General features: G+C 52.2%; 1 protein-coding gene across 1 annotated transcript in view; it reads left to right on the top strand.

The window, feature by feature from the left end:
* The window catches only part of LOC142908104 (uncharacterized), a 63,134-nt gene that overhangs the window by 37,556 nt on the left and 10,564 nt on the right, over positions 1 to 15,014 (top strand). Inside the window, exon 2 of the mRNA XM_076058330.1 lies at positions 9,351 to 9,503. Coding sequence (XP_075914445.1) covers positions 9,351 to 9,503 — 153 coding nt within the window. The remainder of the gene's footprint in view (positions 1 to 9,350; positions 9,504 to 15,014) is intronic.

Below are 15,014 nucleotides of genomic sequence, written 5' to 3' on the forward strand. Positions count from 1 at the left end.
TGTGTGTGTGCGGTGTGTGTGTGGTGTGTGTGCGGTGTGTGTGTGGTGTGTGTGTGGTGTGTGTGTGGTGTGTGTGTGTGTGGTGTGTGGTGTGTGTGTGTGTGTATGTGTGGTGTGTGTGTGTGGTGTGTGTGGTGTGTGTGTGTGGTGTGTGTGGTGTGTGTGTGTGGTGTGTGTGTGTGGTGTGTGTGTGTGGTGTGTGGTGTGTGTGTGTGGTGTGTGTGTGTGTGTGTGTGTGTGTGTGTGTGTGGTGTGTGTGTGGTGTGTGGTGTGTGTGGTGGTGAGTGGGGTGTGTGTGTGTGTGTGTGTGTGGTGTGTGTGTGTGTGTGGTGTGTGTGTGGTGTGTGGTGTGTGTGTGAGGTGGGAGTGTGTGTGGTGTGTGTGTGTGGTGTGTGTGTGTGTGGGAGTGTGTGGTGGTGAGTGGGTGTGGTGGAGTGTGGTGTGTGTGTAGTGTGTGTGGTGTGAGTGAGGTGTGTGGTTAAGTATTGGTGTGTGTGGTGTGAGGTGTGGGTAAGTATGGTGTGATTGTTGCGAGGGTGAATGTAGCGTGAGTGTGTGTAGCATTGTGCACGTGTGTGTGTGTGTGTAGCATTGTGTGTGTGTGTAGCATTGTGCACGTGTGTGTGTGTAGCATTGTGCACGTGTGTGTGTGTAGCATTGTGCACGTGTGTGAGTGTGTGTAGCATTGTGTGTGTGTGTAGCATTGTGCACGTGTGTGTGTGTAGCATTGTGCACGTGTGTGTGTGTAGCATTGTGCACGTGTGTGTGTGTAGCATTGTGCACGTGTGTGAGTGTGTGTAGCATTGTGCACGTGTGTGTGTGTGTGTAGCATTGTGTGTGTGTGTAGCATTGTGCACGTGTGTGTGTGTGTAGCATTGTGCACGTGTGTGTGTGTGTAGCATTGTGCACGTGTGTGTGTGTGTAGCATTGTGCACGTGTGTGTGTGTGTGTAGCATTGTGTGTGTGTGTTTAGCATTGTGTGTGTGTGTAGCATTGTGTGTGTGTGTAGCATTGTGTGTGTGTGTAGCATTGTGTGTCTGTGTGTAGCATTGTGCACGTGTGTGTGTGTGTAGCATTGTGCACGTGTGTGTGTGTTTAGCATTGTGTGTGTGTGTAGCATTGTGCACGTGTGTGTGTGTGTGTGTAGCATTGTGTGTGTGTGTTTAGCATTGTGTGTGTGTGTAGCATTGTGCACGTGTGTGTGTAGCATTGTGCACGTGTGTGTGTGTGTGTGTAGCATTGTGCACGTGTGTGTGTGTGTAGCATTGTGCACGTGTGTGTGTGTAGCATTGTGTGTGTGTGTAGCATTGTGTGTGTGTGTAGCATTGTGTGTGTGTGTTTAGCATTGTGTGTGTGTGTAGCATTGTGCACGTGTGTGTGTGTAGCATTGTGCACGTGTGTGTGTGTGTGTAGCATTGTGCACGTGTGTGTGTGTGTGTGTAGCATTGTGCACGTGTGTGTGTGTAGCATTGTGCACGTGTGTGTGTGTAGCATTGTGCACGTGTGTGTGTGTGTGTGTAGCATTGTGCACGTGTGTGTGTGTGTAGCATTGTGCACGTGTGTGTGTGTATAGCATTGTGCACGTGTGTGTGTGTAGCATTGTGCACGTGTGTGTGTGTAGCATTGTGCACGTGTGTGTGTGTATAGCATTGTGCACGTGTGTGTGTGTATAGCATTGTGCACGTGTGTGTGTGTGTAGCATTGTGCACGTGTGTGTGTAGCATTGTGCACGTGTGTGTGTGTAGCATTGTGCACGTGTGTGTGTGTAGCATTGTGTGTGTGTAGCATTGTGCACGTGTGTGTGTGTAGCATTGTGTGTGTGTGTGTAGCATTGTGCACGTGTGTGTGTGTAGCATTGTGCACGTGTGTGTAGCATTGTGTGTGTGTAGCATTGTGCACGTGTGTGTGTGTAGCATTGTGCACGTGTGTGTGTAGCATTGTGCACGTGTGTGTGTAGCATTGTGCACGTGTGTAGCATTGTGCACGTGTGTGTGTGTAGCATTGTGCACGTGTGTGTGTGTGTGTGTAGCATTGTGCACGTGTGTGTGTGTGTAGCATTGTGCACGTGTGTGTGTGTATAGCATTGTGCACGTGTGTGTGTGTAGCATTGTGCACGTGTGTGTGTGTAGCATTGTGCACGTGTGTGTGTGTATAGCATTGTGCACGTGTGTGTGTGTATAGCATTGTGCACGTGTGTGTGTGTGTAGCATTGTGCACGTGTGTGTGTAGCATTGTGCACGTGTGTGTGTGTAGCATTGTGCACGTGTGTGTGTGTAGCATTGTGTGTGTGTAGCATTGTGCACGTGTGTGTGTGTAGCATTGTGTGTGTGTGTGTAGCATTGTGCACGTGTGTGTGTGTAGCATTGTGCACGTGTGTGTAGCATTGTGTGTGTGTAGCATTGTGCACGTGTGTGTGTGTAGCATTGTGCACGTGTGTGTGTAGCATTGTGCACGTGTGTGTGTAGCATTGTGCACGTGTGTCTCTGTAGCGTGTGGAGTGGTGGTGCAGCGGTTAGCGCTACGCTGCGCTGCGGAACTTAGCGACCCCAGTTCGATTCCCGCTCACGGCCACCAACACCACCGCTCCTGGGCCTCCCCTAGGTCGACTCGGCCTCAAAATGAATACCTGGTGTAGCGCTGTGTGGCGAACATCGCTAGCACTGGGAGGGAGACAAAGGCGGCCGGGCGTGGTGCTGGTCACAATCCTCAGGCGCAACTCGCGAACGGCACTTGCCCCAAATCTCTGTTGATGGGCTACACGGGGGGCGTGTTTGTCTTTGTTACGTTCTGTGGTGTATACGTGATGGGCTGGTGGTGACGGTGATGTGTAAACACCTGGTGTAACCATGGTAACGATGTGGTTAAGGCAATCTCCACGGTCATGCCACCGCCCGTAGGCTCGAGTAATTATTTCCCCCAAGTACTGTACGTGTTTATAATTATTGTAATTATTTAAATTAATTGTCTCCGCAGTGTTGCGAGTTAAATCAAACGCCACTTGAATAGAGTGGGGAGGGGCATAGGGGGAGGGGGGTCGCCGTTGCCAGGGCAACCGCGCCACACAAGCGTCTCCCCGGCAACGGCTGCCGTGGTAACCGGCAGCGGCTGCCATGGCAACCGCGTGGGAGCCAACATGGCCGCCAGGGGTGTTTGCAGTGTGTCTCACACCGTGTGTGTGTGTGTCACACCGTGTGTGTGTCACACCGTGTGTGTGTGTGTCACACCGTGTGTGTGTGTGTCACACCGTGTGTGTGTGTCACACCGTGTGTGTGTGTCACACCGTGTGTGTGTGTGTGTCACCCCGTGTGTGTGTGTGTCTCTCACCGTGTGTGTGTGTGTCTCTCACCGTGTGTGTGTGTGTCTCACACCGTGTGTGTGTGTCTCTCACACCGTGTGTGTGTGTCTCACACCGTGTGTGTGTGTCTCACACCGTGTGTGTGTGTGTGTCTCACACCGTGTGTGTGTGTGTGTCTCACACCGTGTGTGTGTGTGTGTCTCACACCGTGTGTGTGTGTGTCACACCGTGTGTGTGTGTCACACCGTGTGTGTGTGTCACACCGTGTGTGTGTGTCTCACACCGTGTGTGTGTGTGTCTCACACCGTGTGTGTGTGTGTGTCTCACACCGTGTGTGTGTGTGTGTGTGTCTCACACCGTGTGTGTGTGTGTCTCTCACACCGTGTGTGTGTGTGTGTCTCTCACACCGTGTGTGTGTGTGTGTGTCTCTCACACCGTGTGTGTGTGTGTGTCTCTCACACCGTGTGTGTGTGTGTGTCTCTCACACCGTGTGTGTGTGTGTCTCTCACACCGTGTGTGTGTGTGTGTGTCTCTCACACCGTGTGTGTGTGTGTCTCACACCGTGTGTGTGTGTGTGTCTCACACCGTGTGTGTGTGTGTGTCTCACACCGTGTGTGTGTGTGTGTGTCACACCGTGTGTGTGTGTGTCACACCGTGTGTGTGTGTGTGTGTCACACCGTGTGTGTGTGTGTGTGTCACACCGTGTGTGTGTGTGTGTCTCACACCGTGTGTGTGTGTGTGTCTCACACCGTGTGTGTGTGTGTGTCTCACACCGTGTGTGTGTGTGTGTCTCACACCGTGTGTGTGTGTGTGTCTCACACCGTGTGTGTGTGTGTGTCACACACCGTGTGTGTGTGTGTGTCACACACCGTGTGTGTGTGTGTGTGTGTCTCACACCGTGTGTGTGTGTGTCTCACACCGTGTGTGTGTGTGTCTCACACCGTGTGTGTGTGTGTCTCACACCGTGTGTGTGTGTGTCACACTGTGTGTGTGTGTGTCACACCGTGTGTGTGTGTGTCTCACACCGTGTGTGTGTGTCTCACACCGTGTGTGTGTGTGTCTCACACCGTGTGTGTGTGTGTGTGTCACACTGTGTGTGTGTGTGTGTGTCACACCGTGTGTGTGTGTGTCTCACACCGTGTGTGTGTGTGTCTCACACCGTGTGTGTGTGTGTGTCTCACACTGTGTGTGTGTGTGTGTCTCACACCGTGTGTGTGTGTGTCACACCGTGTGTGTGTGTGTCACACTGTGTGTGTGTGTGTGTCACACCGTGTGTGTGTGTGTCTCACACCGTGTGTGTGTGTGTCACACCGTGTGTGTGTGTGTGTCACACCGTGTGTGTGTGTGTCACACCGTGTGTGTGTGTGTCACACCGTGTGTGTGTGTGTCTCACACCGTGTGTGTGTGTGTCTCACACCGTGTGTGTGTGTGTGTCTCACCGTGTGTGTGTGTGTGTCTCACCGTGTGTGTGTGTCTCACACCGTGTGTGTGTGTGTCTCACCGTGTGTGTGTGTGTCACACCGTGTGTGTGTGTGTCACACCGTGTGTGTGTGTGTGTGTCACACCGTGTGTGTGTGTGTGTGTCACACCGTGTGTGTGTGTGTGTGTCTCACACCGTGTGTGTGTGTGTGTCTCACACCGTGTGTGTGTGTGTGTCTCACCGTGTGTGTGTGTGTGTCTCTCACCGTGTGTGTGTGTGTGTGTCTCACACCGTGTGTGTGTGTGTGTGTCTCACACCGTGTGTGTGTGTGTGTGTCACACCGTGTGTGTGTGTGTGTGTCACACCGTGTGTGTGTGTGTGTGTCACACCGTGTGTGTGTGTGTGTCACACCGTGTGTGTGTGTCTCACACCGTGTGTGTGTGTGTGTCTCACACCGTGTGTGTGTGTGTGTCTCACACCGTGTGTGTGTGTGTGTGTCTCACACCGTGTGTGTGTGTGTGTCTCACACCGTGTGTGTGTGTGTCTCACACCGTGTGTGTGTGTGTGTCTCACACCGTGTGTGTGTGTGTCTCACACCGTGTGTGTGTGTGTGTCACACACCGTGTGTGTGTGTGTGTGTCTCACACCGTGTGTGTGTGTGTCTCACACCGTGTGTGTGTGTGTGTCTCACACCGTGTGTGTGTGTCACACCGTGTGTGTGTGTGTCTCACACCGTGTGTGTGTGTCTCACACCGTGTGTGTGTGTGTCTCACACCGTGTGTGTGTGTGTGTGTCACACTGTGTGTGTGTGTGTGTCACACCGTGTGTGTGTGTGTCTCACACCGTGTGTGTGTGTGTCACACCGTGTGTGTGTGTGTGTCACACCGTGTGTGTGTGTGTGTCACACCGTGTGTGTGTGTGTCACACCGTGTGTGTGTGTGTCACACCGTGTGTGTGTGTGTGTGTGTCTCACCGTGTGTGTGTGTGTCTCACCGTGTGTGTGTGTGTGTCACACCGTGTGTGTGTGTGTGTCTCACACCGTGTGTGTGTGTGTGTGTCTCACACCGTGTGTGTGTGTGTGTCTCACACCGTGTGTGTGTGTGTGTCTCACACCGTGTGTGTGTGTCTCACACCGTGTGTGTGTCTCTCACACCGTGTGTGTGTGTGTCACACCGTGTGTGTGTGTGTGTGTCACACCGTGTGTGTGTGTGTGTGTCACACCGTGTGTGTGTGTGTGTGTCACACCGTGTGTGTGTGTGTGTCTCACCGTGTGTGTGTGTGTGTCTCACCGTGTGTGTGTGTGTCTCACACCGTGTGTGTGTGTGTCACACCGTGTGTGTGTGTCACACCGTGTGTGTGTGTGTCACACCGTGTGTGTGTGTGTCACACCGTGTGTGTGTGTGTGTCTCACACCGTGTGTGTGTGTGTCACACCGTGTGTGTGTGTCACACCGTGTGTGTGTGTGTCTCACACCGTGTGTGTGTGTGTGTCTCACACCGTGTGTGTGTGTCTCTCACACCGTGTGTGTGTGTGTCTCACCGTGTGTGTGTGTGTGTCTCACAACGTGTGTGTGTGTGTGTGTGTCTCACACCGTGTGTGTGTGTGTCTCACACCGTGTGTGTGTGTGTGTGTCACACCGTGTGTGTGTGTGTCACACCCCGTGTGTGTGTGTGTGTGTCACACCGTGTGTGTGTGTGTCTCACCGTGTGTGTGTGTGTGTCTCACAACGTGTGTGTGTGTGTGTGTCTCACAACGTGTGTGTGTGTGTGTGTCTCACACCGTGTGTGTGTGTGTCTCTCACACCGTGTGTGTGTGTCTCACACCGTGTGTGTGTGTCTCACACCGTGTGTGTGTGTGTGTCTCACCGTGTGTGTGTGTGTGTCTCTCACCGTGTGTGTGTGTCTCACACCGTGTGTGTGTGTGTCTCTCACACCGTGTGTGTGTGTCTCTCACACCGTGTGTGTGTGTGTGTCTCACCGTGTGTGTGTGTCTCACACCGTGTGTGTGTGTGTCACACCGTGTGTGTGTGTGTGTGTCACACCGTGTGTGTGTGTGTCACACCGTGTGTGTGTGTGTGTGTCTCCCCCCCTACCCACCCCCCCCGTGTTCCCCAGACGCTCTTTGCCAGAGTCTCGTGTTTATATTTCTCACGGCCTGGGGTAATGGATGGGGGGTGAGGGCGTGGGGAGTGAGGGGTGAGGGGAGGGGTGAGGGGAGGGGTGAGGGGAGGGGTGAGGGGAGGGGTGAGGGGAGGGGTGAGGGGAGGGGTGAGGGGAGGGGTGGGGGTGAGGGGAGGGGTGAGGGGAGGGGTGAGGGGAGGGGTGAGCGGTGAGGGGAGGGGTGGGTGTGTGGGGTGAGGTGCTGTGAGGTTATTGGTGAGGGCCAGGGATGTGGGTGAGCAGTGAGGGAAGGGTGGAGGGGGGTGGTGGTGGTGGGTGAGTGAAGGTGACAGTGCTGGGGGTGAGGTGAGTGGTGATTGTGGCACAGCAGTCAGCCCACGTCACCTGCACCTAGCCTGGCACAGCAGTCAACCCACGTCACCTGCTGGGTCTGTCCCGTGACCTCCTCCTCGTGCACCTAGCCTGGCACAGCAGTCAACCCACGGCACCTGCTGGGTCTGTCCCTCCTGCAGGCAGGGAGCCTTCGACACTTTGCGTGACGGCCTCAAAGTGCACCTAGCCTGGCACAGGCGTCGTGGTGACGTCACCGCCACTTTGGTGGCGAACGGCAGGAACTGGTGTTGGAGTGATTGGGGCTGAGGTGCTGTGTGCAGAACTTCTTTCACACCGTACGTAGCCAACAGTGCTGTGTGTGTAGAACTTCTTTCATACCGTACGTAGCCACCCGTGCTGTGTGTGTGAACTTTATTCACACCGTACGTGGGGGTGGTTGGGTGGGGGGGGAAGGACAACTAACTAAACACAACAACAACAACAAACTAAACACAACAACAACAACAACAAACTAAACACAACAACAACAACAAACTAAACACAACAACAACAAACTAAACACAACAACAACAACAAACTAAACACAACAACAACAACAAACTAAACACAACAACAACACACTAAACACAACAACAACAACACACTAAACACAACAACAACAACAAACTAAACACAACAACAACAACAAACTAAACACAACAACAAACTAATCACAACAACAACAAACTAAACACAACAACAAACTAATCACAACAACAACAAACTAAACACAACAACAACAAACTAAACACAACAACAACAAACTAAACACAACAACAACAACAACAAACTAAACACAACAACAACAACAAACTAAACACAACAACAACAACAAACTAAACACAACAACAACAACAAACTAAACACAACAACAACAACAAACTAAACACAACAACAACAACAAACTAAACACAACAACAACAACAAACTAAACACAACAACAACAACAAACTAAACACAACAACAACAACAAACTAAACACAACAACAACAACAAACTAAACACAACAACAACAACAACAAACTAAACACAACAACAACAACACACTAAACACAACAACAACAACAAACTAAACACAACAACAAACTAATCACAACAACAACAAACTAAACACAACAACAAACTAATCACAACAACAACAAACTAAACACAACAACAAACTAAACACAACAACAACAACAACAAACTAAACACAACAACAACAACAAACTAAACACAACAACAACAAACTAAACACAACAACAACAACAAACTAAACACAACAACAACAACAAACTAAACACAACAACAACACACTAAACACAACAACAACAACAACACACTAAACACAACAACAACAACAAACTAAACACAACAACAACAACAAACTAAACACAACAACAAACTAATCACAACAACAACAAACTAAACACAACAACAAACTAATCACAACAACAACAAACTAAACACAACAACAACAAACTAAACACAACAACAACAAACTAAACACAACAACAACAAACTAAACACAACAACAACAAACTAAACACAACAACAACAACAAACTAAACACAACAACAACAACAAACTAAACACAACAACAACAACAACAAACTAAACACAACAACAACAACAAACTAAACACAACAACAACAACAAACTAAACACAACAACAACAACAAACTAAACACAACAACAACAACAAACTAAACACAACAACAACAACAACAAACTAAACACAACAACAACAACAACAAACTAAACACAACAACAACAAACTAAACACAACAACAACAAACTAAACACAACAACAACAACAAACTAAACACAACAACAACAACAAACTAAACACAACAACAACAAACTAAACACAACAACAACAAACTAAACACAACAACAACAACAACAAACTAAACACAACAACAACAAACTAAACACAACAACAACAACAAGAAGCAGTCCTCAAGAAATGAGTTTGCCGATCTAGACGATGATTTACCAGTGCCATAGCTCCCAGTCGCTTCCTCTAACCGGAAGCAAGAGCGTTCCAGACGGCCGCACGGCGACAATGCAGTAACCGTGGTCTTTGTTCGACGGGCAGAGTTTTCGTGATATCGCCATCATCCCCCTCCCCCCCTCTCTCTCTCTCTCCTCACGTGTCCAGGTTCCAAGGGGGCCAGGGCCTGGTGCTGTACCCCCAGATCGGGGATAAGCTCGACATCATTTGCCCCCACGAGTTCCGCCCGGCGGGGGCCCAGGGGGCGGCCCCCTACGAGTACCACCGCCTCTACGTGGTGAGCAGGGAGCAGGCGGACAGGTGAGATCCTCGCCCTACTCGCTCGCTCAACTCGTCCAATCATTGAACCTACCTGCCTGCTCGCCCACTCGCCCACCCGCTCGTTCACCCACTTGCTCGTTCACCTGTTAGCTCGCCCACCCACCCGCTCGTTCACCTGTTAGCTCGCCCACCCGCTCGTTCACCCACTTGCTCGTTCACCTGTTAGCGCGCTCACTTGCTCGCCCACTCACCTGATTGCTCGCCCACTCGCCCACTTGCTCGTTCACCCACTTGCTCGTTCACCTGTTAGCTCGCCCACCCACCCGCTCGTTCACCCACTTGCTCGTTCACCTGTTAGCTCGCTCACTTGCTCGCCCACTCACCTGTTAGCTCGCCCACCCGCTCGTTCACCCACTTGCTCACCCGCTCGCCCACTCGCTGGCCACCCGCACCACAGTACCCGCTGGCACGCTCACATCGGACCCAAGGCCCGCAATGCTTGACCGCGGCTGGGCCTGGCTCGGGACTGGCGCTGGCTCCCATGAGCCACGGGCCCTTGGTTTGGTCCCAGTCACACTCAGCCTGAGCCGTGCCTGAGTGTTACAGGCTGAGCCTGAACCATACCTGAGTGTTACAGGCTGAGCCTGAACCATGCCTGAGTGTTACAGGCTGAGCCTGAACCATGCCTGAGTGTTACAGGCTGAACCTGAACCGTGCCTGAGTGATACAGGCTGAGCCTGAACCATGCCTGAGTGTTGCAGGCTGAGCCTGAACCATGCCTGAGTGTTACAGGCTGAGCCTGAACCGTGCCTGAGTGTTACAGGCTGAGCCTGAACCATGTCTGAGTGTTACAGGCTGAGCCTGAACCGTGCCTGAGTGTTTACAGGCTGAACCTGAACCGTGCCTGAGTGTTACAGGCTGAGCCTGAACCATGCCTGAGTGTTACAGGCTGAGCCTGAACCGTGCCTGAGTGCTACAGGCTGAGCCTGAACCATGCCTGAGTGTTGCAGGCTGAGCCTGAACCATGCCTGAGTGTTTACAGGCTGAGCCTGAACCATGCCTGAGTGTTACAGGCTGAGCCTGAACCATGTCTGAGTGTTACAGGCTGAGCCTGAACCATGTCTGAGTGTTACAGGCTGAGCCTGAACCATGCCTGAGTGTTACAGGCTGAGCCTGAACCGTGTCTGAGTGCTACAGGCTGAGCCTGAACCATGTCTGAGTGTTACAGGCTGAGCCTGAACCATGCCTGAGTGTTACAGGCTGAGCCTGAACCATGCCTGAGTGTTACAGGCTGAGCCTGAACCATGCCTGAGTGTTACAGGCTGAGCCTGAACCATGCCTGAGTGTTACAGGCTGAGCCTGAACCATGCCTGAGTGTTACAGGCTGAGCCTGAACCGTGCCTGAGTGTTACAGGCTGTGCCTGAACCCTGCCTGAGTGTTACAGGCTGAGCCTGAACCATGTCTGAGTGTTACAGGCTGAACCTGAACCATGCCTGAGTGTTACAGGCTGAGCCTGAACCATGCCTGAGTGTTACAGGCTGAGCCTGAACCGTGCCTGAGTGTTTACAGGCTGAGCCTGAACCATGCCTGAGTGTTACAGGCTGAGCCTGAACCATGCCTGAGTGTTGCAGGCTGAGCCTGAACAATGCCTGAGTGTTACAGGCTGAGCCTGAACCGTGCCTGAGTGTTACAGGCTGAGCCTGAACCATGCCTGAGTGTTACAGGCTGAGCCTGAACCGTGCCTGAGTGTTACAGGCTGAGCCTGAACCATGCCTGAGTGTTTACAGGCTGAGCCTGAACCATGCCTGAGTGTTTACAGGCTGAGCCTGAACCATGCCTGAGTGTTACAGGCTGAGCCTGAACCGTGCCTGAGTGCTACAGGCTGAGCCTGAACCATGCCTGAGTGTTGCAGGCTGAGCCTGAACCATGCCTGAGTGTTACAGGCTGAGCCTGAACCATGCCTGAGTGTTACAGGCTGAGCCTGAACCGTGCCTGAACCATGCCTGAGTGTTACAGGCTGAGCCTGAACCATGCCTGAGTGTTACAGGCTGAGCCTGAACCATGTCTGAGTGTTACAGGCTGAGCCTGAACCATGCCTGAGTGTTACAGGCTGAGCCTGAACCGTGCCTGAGTGTTACAGGCTGAGCCTGAACCATGCCTGAGTGTTACAGGCTGAGCCTGAACCATGCCTGAGTGTTTACAGGCTGAACCTGAACCGTGCCTGAGTGTTTACAGGCTGAACCTGAACCGTGCCTGAGTGTTACAGGCTGAGCCTGAACCATGCCTGAGTGCTACAGGCTGAGCCTGAACCATGCCTGAGTGTTACAGGCTGAGCCTGAACCGTGCCTGAGTGTTACAGGCTGAGCCTGAACCGTGCCTGAGTGTTACAGGCTGAGCCTGAACCGTGCCTGAGTGCTACAGGCTGAGCCTGAACCGTGCCTGAACCGTGCCTGAGTGCTACAGGCTGAGCCTGAACCATGACTCTGCTTGGCCTGAGACAACGATGCCCAGCGCTGAGAGTGCCGACTGCATCAACGCCTTCCCAACTGCTCGCTCGCTCTCGTCCCCAGGGTGCTGTGGAGCAAACTCTCTCGCTCGCTCCCCCTCTCTCCAAACTCTTCCTCCAACTCTTAAGTCTCTCCCATCTCTCTGTCTCCCACTCCCCCCGCCTCTCTCTCTCTCTGTCTCTCTCCGCCGTGTTGACGGAAATTGGCTTTAATTGGCGGAAAAGCGGACTCGGCTCTCGGCGATTTCCTGCCGCCGATACCGGCCCCATAATTGTCGGAAACGTCGCTTCCTTCGCTGGAGGGCCGGCGGGCGGGGGGGGGGCCGGGGGGTGACTCGTCTGGGACTCACCGGGCCTGGCTGAGTGCTGGGGACTGGCTGAGCGTTGGGGCCTGGCTGAGCGTTGGGGCCTGGCTGAGCGTTGGGGCCTGGCTGAGCGTTGGGGCCTGGCTGAGCGTTGGGGCCTGGCTGAGCGTTGGGGCCTGGCTGAGCGTTGGGGCCTGGCTGAGCGTTGGGGCCTGGCTGAGCGCTGGTGCCTCTCGTGAACACCACTGTGGCTATGAGATGTTGACTACCTCGCCTGGTGTACAGGAGGTCGTGGGTTCAATCCCGACCCTAACTGCTGCTGTATATTTGGAGTCTGCGTCTCTCTCTCTCATCATCATCACGGTGGCTATGAGATGTTGACTACCTCGCCTGGTGTACAGGAGGTCGTGGGTTCAATCCCGACCCTAACTGCTGCTGTATATTTGGAGTCTGCGTCTCTCTCTCATCATCATCACGGTGGCTATGAGATGTTGACTACCTCGCCTGGTGTACAGGAGGTCGTGGGTTCCATCCCGACCCTAACTGCTGCTGTATATTTGGAGTCTGCGTCTCTCTCTCATCATCATCCTCATCACGGTGGCTAGGAGATGTTGACTACCTCGCCTGGTCTACAGGAGGTCGTGGGTTCCATCCCGACCCTAACTGCTGCTGTATATTTGGAGTCTGCGTCTCTCTCTCATCATCATCCTCATCACGGTGGCTAGGAGATGTTGACTACCTCGCCTGGTCTCCAGGAGGTCGTGGGTTCCATCCCGACCCTAACTGCTGCTGTATATTTGGAGTCTGCGTCTCTCTCTCATCATCATCACGGTGGCTATGAGATGTTGACTACCTCGCCTGGTCTACAGGAGGTCGTGGGTTCAATCCCGACCCTAACTGCTGCTGTATATTTGGAGTCTGCGTCTCTCTCTCTCATCATCATCACGGTGGCTATGAGATGTTGACTACCTCGCCTGGTGTACAGGAGGTCGTGGGTTCCATCCCGACCCTAACTGCTGCTGTATATTTGGAGTCTGCGTCTCTCTCTCATCATCATCCTCATCACGGTGGCTAGGAGATGTTGACTACCTCGCCTGGTCTACAGGAGGTCGTGGGTTCCATCCCGACCCTAACTGCTGCTGTATATTTGGAGTCTGCGTCTCTCTCTCATCATCATCCTCATCACGGTGGCTAGGAGATGTTGACTACCTCGCCTGGTCTCCAGGAGGTCGTGGGTTCCATCCGACCCTAACTGCTGCTGTATATTTGGAGTCTGCGTCTCTCTCATCATCATCATCACGGTGGCTATGAGATGTTGACTACCTCGCCAGGTGTACAGGAGGTCGTGGGTTCAATCCCGACCCTAACTGCTGCTGTATATTTGGAGTCTGCGTCTCTCTCTCTCATCATCATCATCACGGTGGCTATGAGATGTTGACTACCTCGCCTGGTGTACAGGAGGTCGTGGGTTCCATCCCGACCCTAACTGCTGCTGTATATTTGGAGTCTGCATCTCTCTCTCTCATCATCATCATCACGGTGGCTATGAGATGTTGACTACCTCGCCTGGTGTACAGGAGGTCGTGGGTTCCATCCCGACCCTAACTGCTGCTGTATATTTGGAGTCTGCGTCTCTCTCATCATCATCATCATCACGGTGGCTATGAGATGTTGACTACCTCGCCTGGTGTACAGGAGGTCGTGGGTTCCATCCCAACCCTAACTGCTGCTGTATATTTGGAGTCTGCGTCTCTCTCTCATCATCATCACGGTGGCTATGAGATGTTGACTACCTCGCCTGGTGTACAGGAGGTCGTGGGTTCAATCCCGACCCTAACTGCTGCTGTATATTTGGAGTCTGCGTCTCTCTCTCATCATCATCACGGTGGCTATGAGATGTTGACTACCTCGCCTGGTGTACAGGAGGTCGTGGGTTCCATCCCGACCCTGACGATGCCTGCTGCTGCTTCTGCTGTAGATTTGGAGATGGCATGTGTCTCTCTCCGCGTGCTCGCGTGCATTTTTCTCCGAGTCCTCCGGTTCCCCCCCCCCCTCCACATTTAGAATGGACGTCACGCGTTTAATATAAACTCGACGTCCTCTAATATCAACTGTAAACAAACAAGTGACAGAGCTCATTAATGTAGGGGAGGGTGGGGGGGGGGAGAGAGTCCATTTTAGACATTGAATATCGGCAAGAGAATCTTAAAATCTTCTTTGGTTCTTTCGGTAAAGTCACGTAGAGTGAGAATAAAATACTAAAATAACACAATAAAATTCTCACGACGTTTCGGCCACAATGCAAGCGGCCGTCTTCAGGTGAAAGGAACAGACCTGTCGGGACGACAGAGCTTCAGTGAACGATGTTAAGATTCGTAGCGACTTTTGAGCTGGTTGGGAGAAGTGAGGCACCTTGACAAAGGGGGTTTACATATCAAATAGCTGAGGGATTAGCTTGTGACTGGTCACAGGAATGGCTATGTTAAAGTCAAAACCTACACATCCACAGAGGCAACCAGTAATTTAGCATTAAAATAGCTGAGGGATTAGCTTGTGACTGGTCACAGGAATGGCTATGTTAAAGTAAAGGCCTACACATCCACAGAGCTTCAATGAACGCTGTTAAGATTCGTAGCGACTTTTAAGCTGGTTGGGAGAAGTGAGGCACCTTGACAAAGGGGTTTACATATCAAATAGCTGAGGGATTAGCTTGTGACTGGTCACAGAAATGGCTATGT

Source organism: Petromyzon marinus (genome assembly GCF_048934315.1).
Source record: "Petromyzon marinus isolate PM22_M1 ecotype Great Lakes invasive population chromosome 70 unlocalized genomic scaffold, UKy_Petmar_22M1.pri1.0 chr70_unloc.2, whole genome shotgun sequence".
Taxonomy (NCBI): Eukaryota; Metazoa; Chordata; class Hyperoartia; order Petromyzontiformes; family Petromyzontidae; genus Petromyzon; species Petromyzon marinus.